Source organism: Anastrepha ludens, chromosome 6, assembly GCF_028408465.1.
Source record: "Anastrepha ludens isolate Willacy chromosome 6, idAnaLude1.1, whole genome shotgun sequence".
NCBI lineage: Eukaryota > Metazoa > Arthropoda > Insecta > Diptera > Tephritidae > Anastrepha > Anastrepha ludens.
In genome coordinates this window covers 86,278,003-86,296,072 of record NC_071502.1, presented here as the reverse complement: position 1 = coordinate 86,296,072, position 18,070 = coordinate 86,278,003, and the positions used below count along the sequence as shown (strand labels likewise).

The window sequence follows — 18,070 nt, the reverse complement described above, 5'->3', positions numbered from 1 at the left end:
GTCATCGGAGTCCAACCACCCCCCAATGCAAACGAAGAGTTCCAACTTCCCCGAGAGTCCGGCGTAACCATGGCACAATTACGTTTTAGATACTGTAGCAGGTTAAACTTCTACCAATCTAGAATCGACCCCGACATGCCCAACATATGACCAGCATGTGAAGGCACTCCGTACGATACTAACCACCTTTTCACATGCCTCATCAAACCCACTCATCTAACACCCCCCTCCCTTTGGACCCAAACTGTCGAGACAGCAAATTTCCTGGGCCTACCGTTAGATGAGCTAGACGAAGACGACCGGTGATTACACTACACTGGCAGGGCAAAGTTACTGCTACAACAACAACAACCTAAAAGATATTTTGGATCCAAAGAAGTATGAGGATAATGAAGAACGGTTTCTCTGCCGCTATCCAGCCTTCGCCAGATTTAGATAGTAGTTATTGTGCATTCTCCTACCCTCGACAAACTGCTAAGATTTGTAAAACAAATCTGGGAAGTTTACAGAGGAGCAATGAATGTAAAGTTCAAAGCAAAGTTTAAAATTTTGATGAATATTTGTTGGATTTTTTTCAAGGCGGTGCAAAATTAATCAACGATTTTGTTTTTGACTTTTTCACTTAAAAAAACAAAAAGTCGTTTGGAATGATGGAAATCTACACGTGGACTGTATATCGTTCCATTGTGTTTTTGCTTGTATATTGCAGATGTCTAGTTCAAGAGTGTCAAATATGATGGACGTACAACGACATTTGAAAAATGATTACATGTCCCTAAGGTTATCAATATTATTCAAGAACGATGAGCTAAAATATCTAAGCCATGACACTATGCCACGTAGGACAGCGATCGAAAATATGCCTGACAGACTCTTCTTACTCTTTATTTTTGCAGCTTCCGCAATAGTCGAAATGAGGTACATTAACTTTTTGAGCATGTCGACCTAGGAGACTGCGGCCTGTGATCAAAGCAACTAACATACAAACGTTTTTCCTTGACCGACTAAATAGCACCTTTGAGCGCCTAACGTCCCATTTTGGCCAACTTCTTTTTGTAGCGCTATATGTCACACTATCAACCCATCTCGTGTTGACTGTTGTGACCGAATTACCTGTAGCATGCAGTTATTAGGTTGAGAAGAGTATACCAATAATCTCCTTTCCAAGAGGGAAGCTCTCTCGCGCTAATTTGTCTGTCTTACAATTCCCTGGCATGTCACTATGCCCTGGCACCCATATCAAATGAATGCGGAATATTTCCCCCGAGATCTCGGATGGCGGTGGCAAGATGTCAGGCATTTCCGAGCAATGTCGAAATTAGTGACAACCCCACCAAGAGAGTTAATCGTTGCTTGGCTATCATAATTTGATTCTTAATTTTATATTATTTTATTATTGTATTTGGACCACCCTTTACAGGCCTGCGCTACTATCTCGTGCACGTAGACACGCTTTCTGTTGTTTTCGTATACACTCCGCTTTTTGTTGATCTGCTGTATTCGCTTATCACAAACAGGCCCCGACTCTATTGGCCAAAACACGCACACAAATACGCAGCCGCTGACAGCAACGTCTGGTATCAACAACATGCACTCAACATCGCACTCGGCTTTTGTGTATGTACATATGTATGATGTATGTATGTATGGTATGTTTATGGTACAGCGGAAATCGTATGCTGCCAAGCACTTTCAATATTAATGAGTTTGTCGTTACGTTCGATATTATAGAAAAGGCTGTTAAAAAGGTGTTCATCTAGGGTTCATTACTGCCATTGACATGAGTGTTAAAAAACTTTCCGATTTCAAACTGATTTTTGTATATATACTGAAAAATTCACTCCCTGTCAATATGGAAGTAGCGCCTGTTACTGAAACCAGGTTTTATGTTACGAGTTCCAAATTTCTTCCGGTTTCAATAGTCATTATCAGTTTCATTGGCACCTTAACTTCATTACGAACTTTTTTGTTGATTCCTTGACAGAAAAAAATATCTTGTTACACCTGATCAGTTTTTGTTGTTCTTGTAACTCCGTAAAAAACTTCCCTTATTTTCTGAAATGTCGTTGAAGAGACAATTCTTAGCTGAATATAAATCCGGATCGTTCCTGCAAGGTATAACCGACTGTCATGAGATCGTAACTATCATTACTCGGTTTGGTTCACTTTTCTTAAGCGGCTCTGCAGTATTTGCCCTGATTTAGATCAAAACCAAATAATACCGTCAGTTTGCTCTCCCTCCTGCGAAGTACCGCCAGTTTTTTCTCCCAATTACAGTTATTTTCTTTTAAAGGATGGGTGGTTTCATGGTTTAAGGTGCCTATCATCTGAGAGTGGTCAGAAAAGATTATTCTATGAATTCTTACAAGGAGCTCTCAACTTCGGACTTGTTTCTACAAGTATCGGTAGAATGGTAATCATACACCATAGAATTTACCTCCTTCGCTCTTGGCTTCAGTAAGAAAACATCCTCTGGTAGTTGAAGTTAAGGGAGTTTCGAAGTATTCTTTTTTCCCCCCTTGAAAACAAAGTTTCGAAGTACAGATTTTAAAAAGTTTTCGGCATATCTTTTCAATCCTTAAGGTTTAGAGCTTAGATTTTGAAAAGTTTACTGATGAATTTCAGCGGCTCGTACAATTCACCCAAAATGGCATCAGTTTTGGTGATAGGTACAAGTTATCAAAGTTTTCTATGAACTCTTAATGACTGAATGTATGGAAAGCTTCCAGCTTGTCCAGCCCAAAAGAACCGTTCTCACAGAAGGAAGTCTTGCTCAGTTATTGTTGCACAGATATGGTGCATCAAGGATGAGATCAAATAGAGAGAGGAGAGATACTGTACAATATGATTCCAATCAAAGAAAACCTACTCCGAAATCCTCGTACTCGGTATTTTCTTGGAGAAGAGAAATAGGACAAGAACTTTAAGGTCAACGGACCGTTGAACCTTCAAATATAATCGGCGTCACCTTCGAAAGTCTCCTCTCTATCTCGCCACACAACACAGCGATAGGAAACAAACTCTCATCGATAAAGCCATTGGCCGGTCTGTAGTAAACTACACCACTCCAGTGGAAACCGTAGATACTAGCGACGCGCAGTGGCAAAAACTGTTCTCCGTAATGCCACTGAGTATATATTAATGTCTTCGGACAAAACTTTCACTGCGAGGCGTAAATATTACCCCGTCAAAGAGCAAACCCTGCTTCCGTCTGAACGGTTTTTGGAGATCGATGAATGTGCGTAACTACCATTTGGTTGGGCCCGGGCTCGAAACACACTATAAGCAAGATACACGGAATCAAAGAAACAGTTTTTTCTAATAGCAGTCACCCCTCAGAAGGCAATGGCAAACCTCTAAGTGTATTTCTGCTATGAAAAAGTTTTTTAAAAAACTATCTGTCTTTCGGAGACGACATAAAATTGTAGGTCCCTCCATATGTAAAACAACATCAAAACGCACACACCATACGTCAGAGAAGGAGCTCAGTCGAATAATTATATACATATAAATATGTGTATATCGTATATTGGACCATTCCAACTGACTGGCAAATCAATACTTCCACAAAACACCTCAACTGGCGGCAAATTTTCATGAGTAGCTTCAAAACCTGCGGAACTGGGATGCCTACATGACAGGTAGACCAAATCCCGGCGCGATAACTTCGTACTTGGAGCCACCCATTACACGTTACCAACTGTAAAACTGAATTGACGGATGCAACAAAATACACCCAGCCAAAATCTGGCTCGTTTAGTGGAATAGGAGTAGATAGACCCCAAAGTTGCAAACATCTACGCAGCATACAAAAACGAGCATGCTCATAGCTCTCATAGAAACGTTTTGGGCTCACCCAAAGAGTCCGGCTCACATTCAAAGTACAGGAACCAAATGGGGGAAGACGAATAGGCAGCCAGTTGAAAATAAATGTGCTGCTGGGCTTACCTAGGTTTCAGTGGTGAGACCGAATCTAATTGGATGATAATCTTGGTGCAATACTCACCTTAGATGAATATACTTCTAGTTCAGGGATGATAGATACCAGGTTTGCTCGTTAAGTATGGTGAAAAAATGTGAGGGGAACTATGGACTCTACGTCATTCGTTTTCTGCTTCACAAAATTTAGTTTTAGCTTAGTGAAGCACAAAACGAATGACGTCGGCATATCTGTCAAATTCGGTCTGCTAGGTAGTATATCTCTAAAAATCTTTTCACCATGCTTCTAGTTGTAGTAGCGACTCTGGGTTCTGAGATTGTGTGTTCGACCACTTTACGGAAATAAAACGCTAAGACTACTAGAAAAATATTTAAATTATTAAATATAAATTAGGGTGCAAAGACCTTGAATATTGAACTTCCATATAATATTTAATAGCACTCGCATGCACATACAAACATTTGCTTATTATATTTATAGAAAACGCGAATGCTAATAAGTATCCGCGTGTGCATGGGTGTACATACGCGTGCAAATAATTTTAAAAATAAATAGCACATATATTAAATTAACTATTTCCCATGTTATCAGAAGAATAGTCGAGATGTGCGGCTATTAGGCATGGATTTAATTTAAAGACAGCTGGACTCAATTTTAGCTTAATTTCTATGCATACACAGTAGGCACACAATTTATTCGTACACCCTACGTAGTACGTAAAAAACTTTAGTTTTACGCAAAATGTTTGCTGTCACAATATACATATTTCTTTTGGGTTACTGTAAGAATGTTACATTCCCCAAGCCGGAAAATATTGACTCCACGTGAGGAAAGCAACAAAGTAGCATCAGTCGCGCAAAATCAAAAAATAACCTCCACGATACTATGCCGAAATATTTAAGAGTCTTTGCATAAAAAAGTAAGCCCACAACAAGTTCGTTTGTCTGCATAATAATGGTTATCATATAAGACTGGCACGCCACAAGCCCTACATTTCAGATATTAACAGAAAGAAGAGATTGAAGTTCGCCAAACACTGTATAAATGAGCCAGATTCTTTTTTGGAAAACGTCATATTCAGTGATGCGTCGAAATTTAGAGTTTCCGGATCAGATAGCCCTCAAAAAGTTTGGTGAAAAGAAAATACAGAAGAGAATAAAAAAAATCGGATACTAATGTTAAGCATTGAGGAGGAAATGCAGTGGTTTGAGGGGTGCATAGTTGCATCTGGAGTAGGAAAAATGATTTTTATTGATGATAAAATGGACAAACATCTGTATGTATTTAAACATTTTGAAGAATAATTTGTTTCAACAAGACAATGGCCCAAAACGCTCATCTTATCTCGTGCAAGAATGACTTATTTAGCCGCTTAAAACTCCACCTTCATCACCGGATCTGAACTCAATTGAGCATTTCTGGGAGCTCTTAGAAAGGAGAATCAGAAAGCATAAAATAACGTCAAAGGCGTCATTAAAGAGTGGGAGAAAAATGCAGCTAATGAAACCAAGGTATTGGTGAAAAGTATGCTCCGACGTTTGAAAGCAGTTATTAAAGTTAAAGGCAGGCGGCCTAAAAAAGTTCTGAATACTCGTTTTTTTTCTAATATTTTTTTGATAAAATATTCTTTATATGGCTATGTACGAACAATATTTTTGCATAAAATTGTGCCTTATTTTGTTAATGCCTTAAGTTCTCTGAAATTCCAGAAATGAATTTTTAAGTTTTTGTTTCTTAAATATTGAATAAATACGTTATTTTTTTATGAATATATCCAAATTTTGTTCTTTTGCGTAAATCGTAGTATCAGATGTATCTGTTTATGAACTGTGAGTGTACGAATAATTGTGTGGCCACTGTATGTATAGAGTAATTTGCAACGTGTTTCAAATAAAAGGTATGTTCGTGAGGCAAATAATTTGTAACAATTGTTATAAATTATCACATTTTGGTGTTCATGCACCCAAAAAACCTGCAAAGTAGGGGAAAGTGAGAAAGCAAATGACGTTTCATTTTGAGGAGAAATCGCAAGTTTTTACTGGATAAATTTTTATTGTATATATAATTGGCACGTACACCCTTTTTGGGTGTTTGGCCGAGCTCCTCCTCCTATTTGTGGTGTGCGTCTTGATGTTGTTCCACAAATAGAGGGACCTACAGTTTCAAGCTGACTCCGAACGGCAGATATTTTTATGAGGAGCTTTTTCATGCCAGAAATACACTCGGAGGTTTGCCATTGCCTGCCGAGAGGCGACCGCTATTAGAAAAATGTTTTTCTTAATTTTGGTGTTTCACCGAGATTCGACCCAACGTTCTCTCTGTGAATTCCAAATGGTAGCCACGCACCAACCCATTCGGCTACGGCGGCCGCCATTTTTATTTGTAAGAATTTGCAAGTGAGAAAAACAGCTGATCGCAAAGTAAAAATAAACTTAAATTAAAATTTACGAAATGAAATGAAATGAAAAAATTCAAAGTTTAAATAAAAATGGTGATTAAAAAGGAAAATATAAGACGATATATTTTAGATAAAATTTATAAAGTTTATATTAATGGCCAATGATATAGAGGTGTGTACTTCTGAACCACAGCCTCCAGTTACCATTGCTGCAGTTGCTGAACTACAAATCGAAAGAATTGAAAGTTACTTCTGTGTTAAATGCTTCTACTTCTTGGAAGCAAGGAAAATATGAAGAAAGCTGTGATTGTCACAATACAATTGCTAATGGAATGTTCTTCATCTGACAGCGATGATGAAATGGAATAAATTATTGGGCACAAAATAAAAGCATGTGTTGATAAGCACGTTATTTTGCATTTTATTTGCTTTATTTCTTTTTAAATTTAATATGAGGTACACCAACTGAAAAATTTTAAATTTTTGCGATTTTTCACGCCCACAATTTAAGGGGTTGGGTATTCAGAATTTTCAAAAAAATGAATTTTTTGTTTTTTGCAATTTCTTAAAGTATAATATCTTAAAAATATTGTGTGAAAATTTTAAGTGAAACCGACAAATACTTTTCGAGTTATTAAACAATTAACAAAGGACGCTCCGGTTCGACAGCAAAACTTTAAATGCGTTTTTCTCAAAACTATGTTTTTTTCAACTGGTGATCACTGTAACTTAAAAACCGCTTGGTAGATTTCAATAAAATTTATACTGCTTTTGAAAATTTCGATTTTTTTAAACAATTAATTGTCGGTTTTTTTTTCTCGCAAATCTGAAAAATATTTCCTGAGTCCGCCATATTGTTAACTTTGAAAAAAATAATAAATAATATATTAATAAAACTAATTTCTCTTATCCCATTGATGTTAGATGAGTCTCCAAGGACTTGTGATGATCACCGCAAGGGGCTTCTGGAGAAACGGGCTCCATACAAACAGCGTTAACTCTTACAATTATTAATTTTTTTTTTAATTTTGCTAAAGTCAAATCGAAACATGACGTATTAATGTTGTTTTTATTTTTGTAAAATAAAGCAACTGACTGGCAAAAAACAAAAATTATTGAAAATCATAATTTTTTCGGGCCTCTGACTACCCCTAACCCCTTAACCAGCTATTCGTAAAATTTTGCAAATTGTTACTAGTTTTGCGTTCATGTACTTTTTTTTTGATATTTTTCTCTTTGAGAACGAATTCTCACAAATTATTTTACTGGCAAGTATTTATTATTATTATTATTATTTAGTGACTGGTATGAATACCAGTACTAAAATTATGTTTGAGCATTGGCTGCAGAGGCCATCAACTCTGTGTCGTCTGTGGGTGACTGGATTATTTGTTATATTGTCATTTCGATAGTTTTAATGAATTTGCTTATTTTTTCGATGTTTGAGTGACTGGGAATGGCGAGGATGTCGCTTAATTGTTCTGGCAAGTAAAATGACACGACCTCTAAATAAACATACATTATACATGAGTTAACTAAGCGGAATTTGAATTGAGGAACTATTGGCCTGCATTGATAAGCAAATGCCGAATCTGCCGGGGCCCCGAGTACTGGACTGGCAAATAATCGTTGGTGCATTGGCGCTGTAGATTAGACGAGAAATAATAAGCATGCGAGCGCAACATTTACGATTTGTATTCACGTTAAAGCTTTTATTTTACTGTAGGTATTGTATTTTATAAATATTTTTATTTATATTAACGAATATTACAAGAGACTTGAAATTTGATTTATTACAAAAATACTATTGTATGCATATACGCAAGTATTGGCATATTTTCTTCTTTAATGCTTCCAATATTTTCTACACTCATTACTGTTGTATCCACTTGCTGGAAAAATGATTAAAAAAGCTTTTTGAAATTCACCTTAAAAGATGTAAAGCTGTAGTGTTCAATCAGACGCATTAACAGATAATTGTTGAGTAAGAAGAATAAAACACCTTGCGCGCCGATCCAATAAAATGTGTTCCACGTTTTAAATTCCAACAGATACGCTGGCAAGAGCCATAGGCCTTGTGCCAACAACCAGACACCGAAGTAAATAACCGCACGAGTCACAGAAATCGATTGTAGATTATTGAGGCAAAGCGGTAGCAGCGCCAGATACCAGACAAAATATTGCGATGTCACCACCGAATTGAACGTGACGATCACAAACGCCAACGCAAACACACAGAAGGTCAAAGTCTGTCGAAATTGGCCAAAGCTGAAGCTCAAATAGAGCAGTAAGAAGAGTTGTGGCGCCAAGATGAGCAACTTCTCACCAAGTGATGTGTCTGTCGTATTACCGCTTAGATATTGCACCAGAAAGTATAGCGAAAAATTATGTCGCATATCGCGCCGCACAAAATGATACAAATACGCTTCGTATATGTACTGCCAACCGTAGAGGAAGTAGAAGAAACCGGTAACTGCAAAGAGTGCAACACACGTGCCCACCACTAGCAATATCTGTCTGTATGAGGGAAACAAAAGTTGACGTAGTAGATCGCGTGCACAGCGGGTGAGACTCGTTGACAAGCAGAGATAGTAGGCGAGACTGAAGAGTAGCGGATAGAGGCGCAGATGTATGGCAAAGCCGTGCGCTAAGCCCGCCGCGAAGATTAGCCAATTGGCACCACGTTCCGTATCCTCGGATTTAACTAATAAATACACAGCGAGTATGACAAAGAAGCTTGAGAAGCTGTCGCCGTTACCCCGTGTCGATATGATTGCTGTTAGTGGATTGTAAAGCCAAAAGCAAGCGGATGCGCGTGCGATATTCTCTGGTCGATTGCGTGCATCGGTTTCACTGTAGTGCTGTGCAGATCTTATTTTCCCAAATTTACTCAGCAATGCATGCACGGCTTTGCGGCATTGCACCTGGAGCTGCAGGCGCACGAGCAGATAAATGAGTATAGCCACAAATATATCGAATACTGCATAGATGACTTTACCAATGGCTGGGTGCAGTAGTACATTTGGTATTTGCATGTACGCCAAAACGGGACTGTAGCGGTAAGTGTGCCGATTAAAAGGTGTGCCACCGTGGAGCACGTGCCGCGCAGCATCTGTGACCACTTTATAATCTACGTCGGTATAAGGCACCTCGGAGTGCGCATCGTGCCAGTGGCCGTAGGCGATAAGCAGCAAGCGCAGTGCAATGGAAATAAGCAGGTGTGTGCGAAAGCTGATTTCTAGTAACAGTAGGAGACAGCGACGTAAAAGCGGCGTAGGTGGTTGGACTATGCTTTTTGATGCAGTGTTAGACATGGACATATTAAAGCGACTTTGATAAATTTTAGTATTATTAAGAGTTATGCCAATAATGATTATTTGGTTAATTCAAGTATAGAATTAAGTTGTATATTTACTTCAGCCAAGTAATTTGTAGGTTTTCCTGTTAATTGGTAAGCGGCATATATACTAATACACAGATATGCGATTTTAACTTTCTTTAATTAACCCATTCAACTCTCTTCTTTAATCATCATATAGATTATCATTAGCCATTATATGTAGGTATTATGAAAATTTTCCATTTATATCAATCAATCGGTTTACAATTTAGTTTTCATTTCTTTGGCTGCCTTCTGTAAACATTCACTGAACTGTTGAAATTCCTTATCGCAAGTATGATGCTGCACATTTAAATCTCGTGTTACACATGCGGCATAGACTGTTGCTTTATCAGCGCATTTACCCAGTAGCACGGGATAGTTGCGTAGTCTCTGCTTGGCTTTACGCACTGATTCCATTCCTCTAATGATAACGCACTGTCGACGTTGTTTGTTCGATGATTATTATTGTTGTAATTGAGTGCCTTTCTGTTTATTACTTAACGCTTGTAACCCGGCGGTGCTCCACCGCGCGGCATTGGGACGGGTTCCGCAATGAAGGCGTCGTACAAAGGCTTTGAAAATAGTACTAGCAATGAGGTGGTGATAAAGGTTATTTGAAATAGTCGTGGATTACGCTGTATCCAACTGCGTTTTGGCAGCACTGCTGTACGGCGCCGTTGTTCGCCCTGTTGCGCTTGTTGTTGCAGCTGTTCAACTCTTTCTTGTATTTCAGGTGATGGTTTGTAGGGCGGAATAGAAGACTTTTGCATTATTCACTGAAATAGGGGAAAATTTTAATATTTTTATAAAAGAGTTATGCATATGTTGTTGTTATAGCAGTTTTCCCTGTCAGTGTAGTGTAATCACCGGTCGTATTCGTCTAGCTCATGTAACGGTAGGCCCAGGAAACTAGCTGTTTCGACAGGTTAGGTCCTGAGGGAGAGGGGTGTGAGATGAGTGGGTTTGATGGGGCATGTGAAAAGGTGGTTAGTGTTGTTGTTGGTATAGCAGCATAAACATTCCCCGTGCATATACGAGAAATGTTGCTGAAGTGACAGTCTTTGGCCGGATATAAATCAGGGTCGTTCCGGTTACGTAGAACCGACTGTCGAGGGAACGGTTAGTGGTTAGTGTCGTGCGGGATACCTTCACATGCCAGGCATATGTTTAGTATGTCGGCGTCGATTCTGGATAAGTAGGAGTTTAACCTGCTACAGTATCCAGAACGTAATTGTGCCACCCGGGTCGTGGATCAGTTGTTGTTGTTGTGTGCCCTCATTATTTCGGATATATTTTAGTCAACTGTAACTTTTTAGAGCCCACGCTGGGAGAAAAATTCGGGTTTATTTTCAGCAAAGAACAGTCATTTCATTAGAATTGCCCCAAAACTACATATTGAATTTTTTTGGCTGTCACTGGAACGAGTAGTACAGTGCGTCAGTTGAACCCAGTGCCTGCGTTAGTCTGCGGTGTGACTAGTACGTCTTTAATGACCTATGATGGTTTTATTTCATAAAAGAATTAAGCATTGAGTACAAGAAAACTCGCTTAAGCTGGAAGTATACCTAAGCCGTGCTAATCTCTCTAAAGAGGGATCCTGGTTTAATATTAAGTTTTGCAGTGTGTAGTGATTAATGATGGATTGCTGATGTCATCTATACGATACGAATTCGAAGGAGAGGAAACTGTGCTTTAAATAATTCTCTATTCCAGAATGATATCACTTTTACTTTTCCAATACTTTCCTCACACTATATTTTAAACGTTACTAGTCGAATTACAAGGTTATGAATACATTGGTCCTAAATAGTTTGTTCTCTGGCGATAGATGCTTACTCACCGTTAAAGTTTTTGTGCTTAAACACAAAACGACACATATTTGCATTCCCGTACTTACATTTTATTACAGCAAACTGAGTTTGGTGGCTTCTTTTGGTTTGCCTGTAACAATTCTCTCTTCTTGCCCTTCTCTGTCCACAAGATAACTCCTTTCTAGATTTATTCCTGAACAACAAGTTGATTCTTTATGCCACTTTAAGCAGCAAAGACGCATTTGTTCCAATACCTCCAAGCACTTACTTTCCTGATAGTTATTTTCTATTAAAGCATATCGGACTTATATAATTTCGTGCTGCTATTAGAAGAGATCGCTAGCGCTCTTTATATTTTCTTACCACTTAAACAGGCCTGTATTTTACATGCGTTTTTTTTACACGGATCTTTCCGCGTGTTGGACATTAGTACAAGCAAATATTATTTGTTTCTAAAGCGCATTTATATATTTTATTTACAAATTTTTATTCAGTAGTCGGCTTTCTGCGGTGCGCCCTAAAGAGTGCTACCATATCAGCAAAAAATCATTTTCTTTACGTCGGTGGAGTTGAGAGATTATAAGGCTGTGTTTCTTTTTAGATCCGGTTAAAAAATAATATATATTAATAGTAAAGTAAGTAAGTTCTACACAAACTGAAAGAAGTAACAGAAAATGGGACACATGGTATTAAGATCAGCATCTTTTTATAGTTGTAGCACAACACTCACCTGTTATATGTGAAATATGACGCATATTCCATGTAAAACAGATATGAATTTTAAATGGTTCAAGCGATTCTCATACTTAATTGCTGCAAAAGAGGTGGGCAGATCAAATGTTTCCCACCTTTTCAAATTACATGATGAGAATTTGGTTATTGGTATAGCGGTTTTAGAGTCCCTTACTAAGACTCCACTTTATGGTAAATAATTAAAAATGCACTGATGCCTAATTGTCAATTTAATCCAATCCGCCTTATCCAATATGCCTTCTAGCGCATAAAGGCTTAAATTGCCTGGCTACACCGCTTACAGAAATAGATTTTAGTAAAATTTTTTTTTAATATATGCTGCATGAATGAAAACTGTAATCCCACTTTGGTGATGTAGTCACCTTTACCGAAAACATTGCTTTACTTTAAGTTTGTACTAAATATTCCGTAAATACAACTCTGTAATTGACAGCTGCGCTCGTCATATCAAATAGAAGAAAATCTAAGCCGTGTCAATTTTTCGTGTCTATAGAATTTTTTGCTTCTGAGAAAAACAGTGTCTATGTTATCATTTTTCGTGGAAAATAATAAATTGAAATTCGTGTGAAAGAAATTGATAATTTTGTTATTGCTCAACGCGTGCTAATTTTGCATTAGCCTCAAAGCAAACAGCAACCCCTTCAATTAGAATTAGAACAACAAAAGCAATAAGTATACAAGCGTTACATGCGGCTGCGACGTCAACGCTAACGTTGGCGTTGTCATCGGTAACGACTGCATCGAGGAAGTAGTTAACGAAGATATAGTGATATTGACGAAAACAGTGCTTGTGGCTGCTGCAGAAGCGAGGGCAGTAAAGATAAAGCATACCAAGAAACGAGTTAGCTAAACGTTTGTAGTATTATTGAAAATTTGCGATTTTTCACGCATAGATTGATAAAAAAATTAAGTGCATTGCAGCAACATGCCCTCAAAGAAGAAAAAATACAATGCGCGTTTCCCGGCAGTGAGTGTTCATGCTTAGTAAAAAAGTGAACGGGAGTGTGAGCGATGAAAATGTTTTAAATAAAAAAACAATTATTATTTTAGAAGATAAATACAATGAATTCTATTGTTACTAATGATGTCGCATAGTGGCTGGCGGTGGCAATTATCAAAACCGCTGTCGTTTTTGTCTCGAACTATAATTGCGCGCACAAAACTCATACGCACACACACTCATTCTGTTTCATATTCCACAGCAGAAATATTTGATAAGATTTTTTTTTTGCAGGGCCGCATCAAGAAAATAATGCAGAGCGACGAGGAAATTGGAAAGGTCGCGCAAGCTGTTCCTGTTATAATCTATATCCTTTTTAAAACAAAACAAAAAGAAAATGAAATCCCAATTCTTAAAGTTACTGAATATTTTATAAAGTTTAGTGGGTTAAATTTTAATTTGTAGAGTTAAGAGAGACGTATACTTAAAAAAGTAAATTTATTGAGTTAACGAAAACGAATGAATCAATAACGGTATACTAAATGCACATGTAAGTGTTGGTCACTTGCATTTTTTCTTCACTTCTAACGGAACTCTGAATACGTTATATGCAAGAATGATAGAATGTATTATTTTCACCGTGCGTTATACGTATATGATGAATGCCATACACATGCACAAACATAATATAAATAATGCTGTATTTTTAACTTATCCTTTTTGTGGAACAACTCACATTTTTGAAGTCTCTTAAAATCAATGCTTGCAATATAATATCGGTTGTTTGACCTTCTACTTCCATCGCTGAAAACTATGATAAAAATGTAGGAATGCACGTGTTAGACTCATCTAATATAACAATTTGAAATCTTTGCTAAATCATATGAGGTAGTTTTGTAATATTACGTGAGTTACCATTTATTAAGCATTTCTGAAATAGGATTTCTTGCAACATCTTCATTCTTCATTTAGTGAATTATATCTATGAAAATATGTTTATCCTAAAAAATACGGGCTTCCCTAACTGGCATCATAAACTCTGATGTCATGAAATGTTATCTTTTCTTTATATTTGTCGTATTTACCTAGAACGTTAGAGCTCTTTGTGGAATCGCTTTTAACGAAGACGCTGCGAATTACAAATTCACGGAATGCAAAAACTTTATCTACATCCCACATGAGGCAGTGTATTATGTCGGAGCAGCGTTTCGATTTCTTACGTGAACTGGTGAAGAATGTGCCGGACATAAGTGTGGCGGAAGAAGCAGCCAACTACAATGAAGAGGACTGTCAAAGTTCACCCGAAGATGTCTATCCCGATTCGGACACACCGTACGATTTGAGCATGCCCTCCACATCAGGCGGACGCAACAACAATCGTAACGTTTCAACAACTAAGGTCAACGGTGGTCAAACACATTACCAGTACAAACAACAATATCTGCCACCACCACAAAACGGCAGCAATAACGCCGGTATGACTGAAAAAGATTTAAGACAGCGTATTCGTCAACGTATTAGTGGAACACAAAGTGTGATTATGCATACAGCATCTGTTACACAGTCGCAATTAGCGGCGGCGACAGCACCACCAGCTACAACAAGTCTAACAACGCTGCCCTCTGCTCAACGAAGTGCTTATGACAACTATGTACAACCTCTGAAACTAATGCGTTCCGAATCGACGCCTGCCAGTGCGGCCCAGCACATGTGGCATGTCGCACCAAATGCTGGAGCCCAACAACAACAAGGGCAAAAACGACTTCGACATCAGGCGCAATCGGTACCGTGTAGCAATAATAATGATAATTGTTGCGGTTCATCGCCGCCAAAGCAGCAAAAGTGCGAGCAAGCAACAAAACAAACACATTCACAAACTGCCATACCTGCACCTGTTTTCAGCTACGATCTCTGCAACAAACCCGTAGTAAAGATCGACTACAGTAATCTGCCGCTAGCACCTGCCGTTACGGGTACCAGTGAACAGTTCAACGCCTCACCAGCCCTAGGTAGTTTGTCATTGAGCGCACCCGTAACGAATGCGAGCTTCAATTTTACTGCTGCCGCTCCCTTTATCAATATTGATTTGTCAAATATGGTGACAAATAGCGGTGACAGCAAAACGACAACAGGCAATAAAGCGGCAGCCGCTGCCGTTGCAACAATAAGCATTGGTGCCTTGCCAGTTGAATTGACAACTGGGGGCACTACTCCATCTACCAACATTGGCAACACGTGGAGCAAAATCGGAGGTATTAAAGCGCCACCTACATCTACTACTCCGCCCTCAAATCAAAGTACTGATTCAAAAACGGACTCTAATGCCACAACCGTGGATAGCACATCATCGTCGACCTCGTCATCCAGTTGCTCGCCATCATCATCATTTGCATCGACGTCAGCTAACAGTCAACAGGGTGGAAGCAAAGCCATGTTAAAAGTATCTACTGATATAATGGCAAAAATGACTGCTCCAAGAACAAATATACCTTCAGCAAAGTGTAAAAGTTCGAATTCATTATTCGAATTAGATGAAGACTATGACAATATTTGAATTTAATGTTTTTAATTTTTAAAACTTAACATTTCCGTTAAGAATTTTTCCTTTTTTTAAATAAATCCAGACTACCAAAAAAAGTTAATAATTGTTTTTAAGGGAAACCTCCTTATAATTGACGCCTAGAACACCTTCATTAAATTATTGGGAGACTTTTTCGATGTGCGACATCGTCTAGCGACAAGTCTACTTAAAAAACTGTTTTGTTTTGTTTCAAACCCTCCAAACTTGAGATCATTACAACCATGTTTTAATAAGGGTAACTTCGGCCACCGTAGCTGAATGGGTTCGTGTGTGTGTGACCGAAAATATCAAGACGCACGCCACAAATGGGAGGAGGCGCTTACTCTCTTTCGTACTCTCCGTACTAACCGGATTTATCATTGGAAAAAAGGAAAACATTGGTTTGGTTGTTGGTGTTGCAGTTCTTGGCCGAACATAAATCCGGGTCGTTCCGGTTTTGTTAGTTATAAAAAAAAATTCGTCAACAAAATTTTGTTATAAAAAATGTCGGTGCTCTAGTTTGGTTTTAAATATTTGTTACAATTACAATTAGAGCAATGAGTCGCAGAAGAGAAGGTCAAGAGGTTTTTTTTTTAAAGGTAGTTAAACTAGCACTGAAAACCCGACCCTATCGGATATTTTCATATCGAATTTTGATAAAAAAGTTTCATGATGAATGGCGTCAAATGTTTAATTTTTCAAGTTTTTTTATCTCAGCCACCATAGGCGGGTGGGTATATGCATGATTACCATTCAGTTAATCTGGGTTGGAAACATTTTATCAGGTAAGGGGATCCTCCGAGTGTATTTATGCCATGAAAAAAAATTAAATAAATAAATAAAAGCCATTTGCGCGCGAAGTGATTATAAAAACGTTTCGAAAGACTTGCATACCGTTACCTTAATGTAGAAAGGCCCTAATTCACATTTTTACCACAACGAGGTTCTAACGGTTTTTGATAAACAACTACTAAAGAATTATTAAACAAAAAACTTAAATCATTTTATTTTGCATTCAGTTTTTTCTTACTCCAGTAAATCAACAAATATTGGGTGTTTTTTAAGAGCTTGATAACTTAAATGATATTAAAAAAATATATTTTTGGGATGATTTTTTTTGTATAGTCTGGTAGATAATCTCATGGAATTTATTTTCTTAATATGATGTCGTGGTCTATTCCATCAGTCCAATTTTTGATTACTTTTTCCAACAAACCTGGCCGTATGGCGTCAATGGTGGCCCGAATATTGCAATAAATCGATTATTACCCAAAAATCGATTGGTATCAAAGGTCGACGATGTTTAGATGATTACTTTTGGATACAGAAATTCAGTCAACATAGCTGTATAGCGCACCGTAACGACAGCTCCTTCCTCATTTTGGAAGAAATAAGAACCGTCAGTGCTCTATGAACTTCGGGAACAGATTTATTATTTTTTAAGTAAATTTCTACAATTTGGAAGCGTTGTTCTGCCGTAAAACGGTTCATGATAACTTGTCTAACTTTACTTAACAGAAATGTGAACACAGTTTGCCGTTCTCAGTTGTCAAATCATAGTTATGTTGTTGTGCCAAGAGCTGCTGGTTTGTCCCCGCACTGGGATAGGAACAGGAGGGTTGTGGGTCAGTGAGGGAGTTGTGTTGCGCATGGGGGCTCCTTACCGTTGAGGTGTTGTTGGTGGCGGCAGTTTGACGTGCCGGCACTGAAGGCGGTATCGCCGTTGAGGCAGGGGCCGCCTGAGGACGGGAGCAACAAGTGGCCACATACCTTGTGGACCACTCCCTGTGAGTCTTAAGGCCTGAGCAGGTCTTAAGATGGCACCACCCGTTGCACTTATTACACCTAACCGAGGTGGAGTTCGGGTGGAGCCATAGTTATCGATATCGATAGTTCTCATGCAGCTAACAAAGACACCCGTTACAATGAAAAAGTGTGTCTTTAAATATCCTTGATAGCTAAAAAAAACACGCGATGTATGAGTTAGGGATTTCTATATTAAAGTAAGGTTCCCGTGTAAGTGTTTGACACGTAAACTGAAAAAGTAGCCAAACGATTCTGTTCACAGGATAAGTTTGTCTTCCCGATAGTGACGCTATGTTCGAGGTTTCTCTAAAAATCGTATTTATGATTCAATTTGGCTCAAACTTAAGGGGATATACAGTTAGAAGGCCGAAAAAAGCGAAATTTCCATATTTTTTTTGGAGAAAACTTTTAAATCTATTTATCTTATTTTAAATGTATTTTAAGACTTAGTATCAGTAAAAATATTTATTTGGTAAGGAG

At 38.2% G+C, this 18,070-nt stretch overlaps 5 protein-coding genes across 5 annotated transcripts; 1 reads left to right on the top strand and 4 right to left on the bottom strand.

Annotated features, from left to right (window-relative positions):
• Positions 1-8,041: 8,041 nt before the first annotated feature.
• Positions 8,042-9,664, bottom strand: LOC128866749 (GPI mannosyltransferase 1). The gene has a single exon (XM_054107720.1). The coding sequence runs from the start codon at positions 9,656-9,658 to the stop codon at positions 8,243-8,245; it is 1,416 nt and encodes a 471-aa protein (XP_053963695.1). The 5' UTR covers positions 9,659-9,664; the 3' UTR covers positions 8,042-8,242.
• A 275-nt stretch (positions 9,665-9,939) lies between these two features.
• LOC128866753 (uncharacterized) lies at positions 9,940-10,137 on the bottom strand. Its single transcript, XM_054107723.1, has one exon. The coding sequence runs from the start codon at positions 10,135-10,137 to the stop codon at positions 9,940-9,942; it is 198 nt and encodes a 65-aa protein (XP_053963698.1).
• Positions 10,138-10,217: 80 nt separating this feature from the next.
• Positions 10,218-10,490, bottom strand: LOC128866750 (uncharacterized). Its single transcript, XM_054107721.1, has one exon. The coding sequence runs from the start codon at positions 10,488-10,490 to the stop codon at positions 10,218-10,220; it is 273 nt and encodes a 90-aa protein (XP_053963696.1).
• Positions 10,491-11,623: 1,133 nt separating this feature from the next.
• Positions 11,624-12,076, bottom strand: LOC128866752 (cx9C motif-containing protein 4). Its single transcript, XM_054107722.1, has 2 exons — positions 11,895-12,076; positions 11,624-11,817 (listed from the first exon to the last, which is right to left on the bottom strand). The coding sequence occupies exons 1-2, from the start codon at positions 11,956-11,958 to the stop codon at positions 11,624-11,626; spliced, it is 258 nt and encodes an 85-aa protein (XP_053963697.1). The 5' UTR covers positions 11,959-12,076.
• A 645-nt stretch (positions 12,077-12,721) lies between these two features.
• On the top strand, positions 12,722-15,861 carry LOC128867351 (mucin-17). The gene is made up of 3 exons (XM_054108498.1): positions 12,722-13,251; positions 13,519-13,591; positions 14,310-15,861. Exons 1-3 carry the CDS (start codon positions 13,210-13,212, stop codon positions 15,776-15,778), a joined length of 1,584 nt encoding a protein of 527 aa, XP_053964473.1. The 5' UTR covers positions 12,722-13,209; the 3' UTR covers positions 15,779-15,861.
• The last annotated feature ends 2,209 nt before the right edge of the window (positions 15,862-18,070 follow it).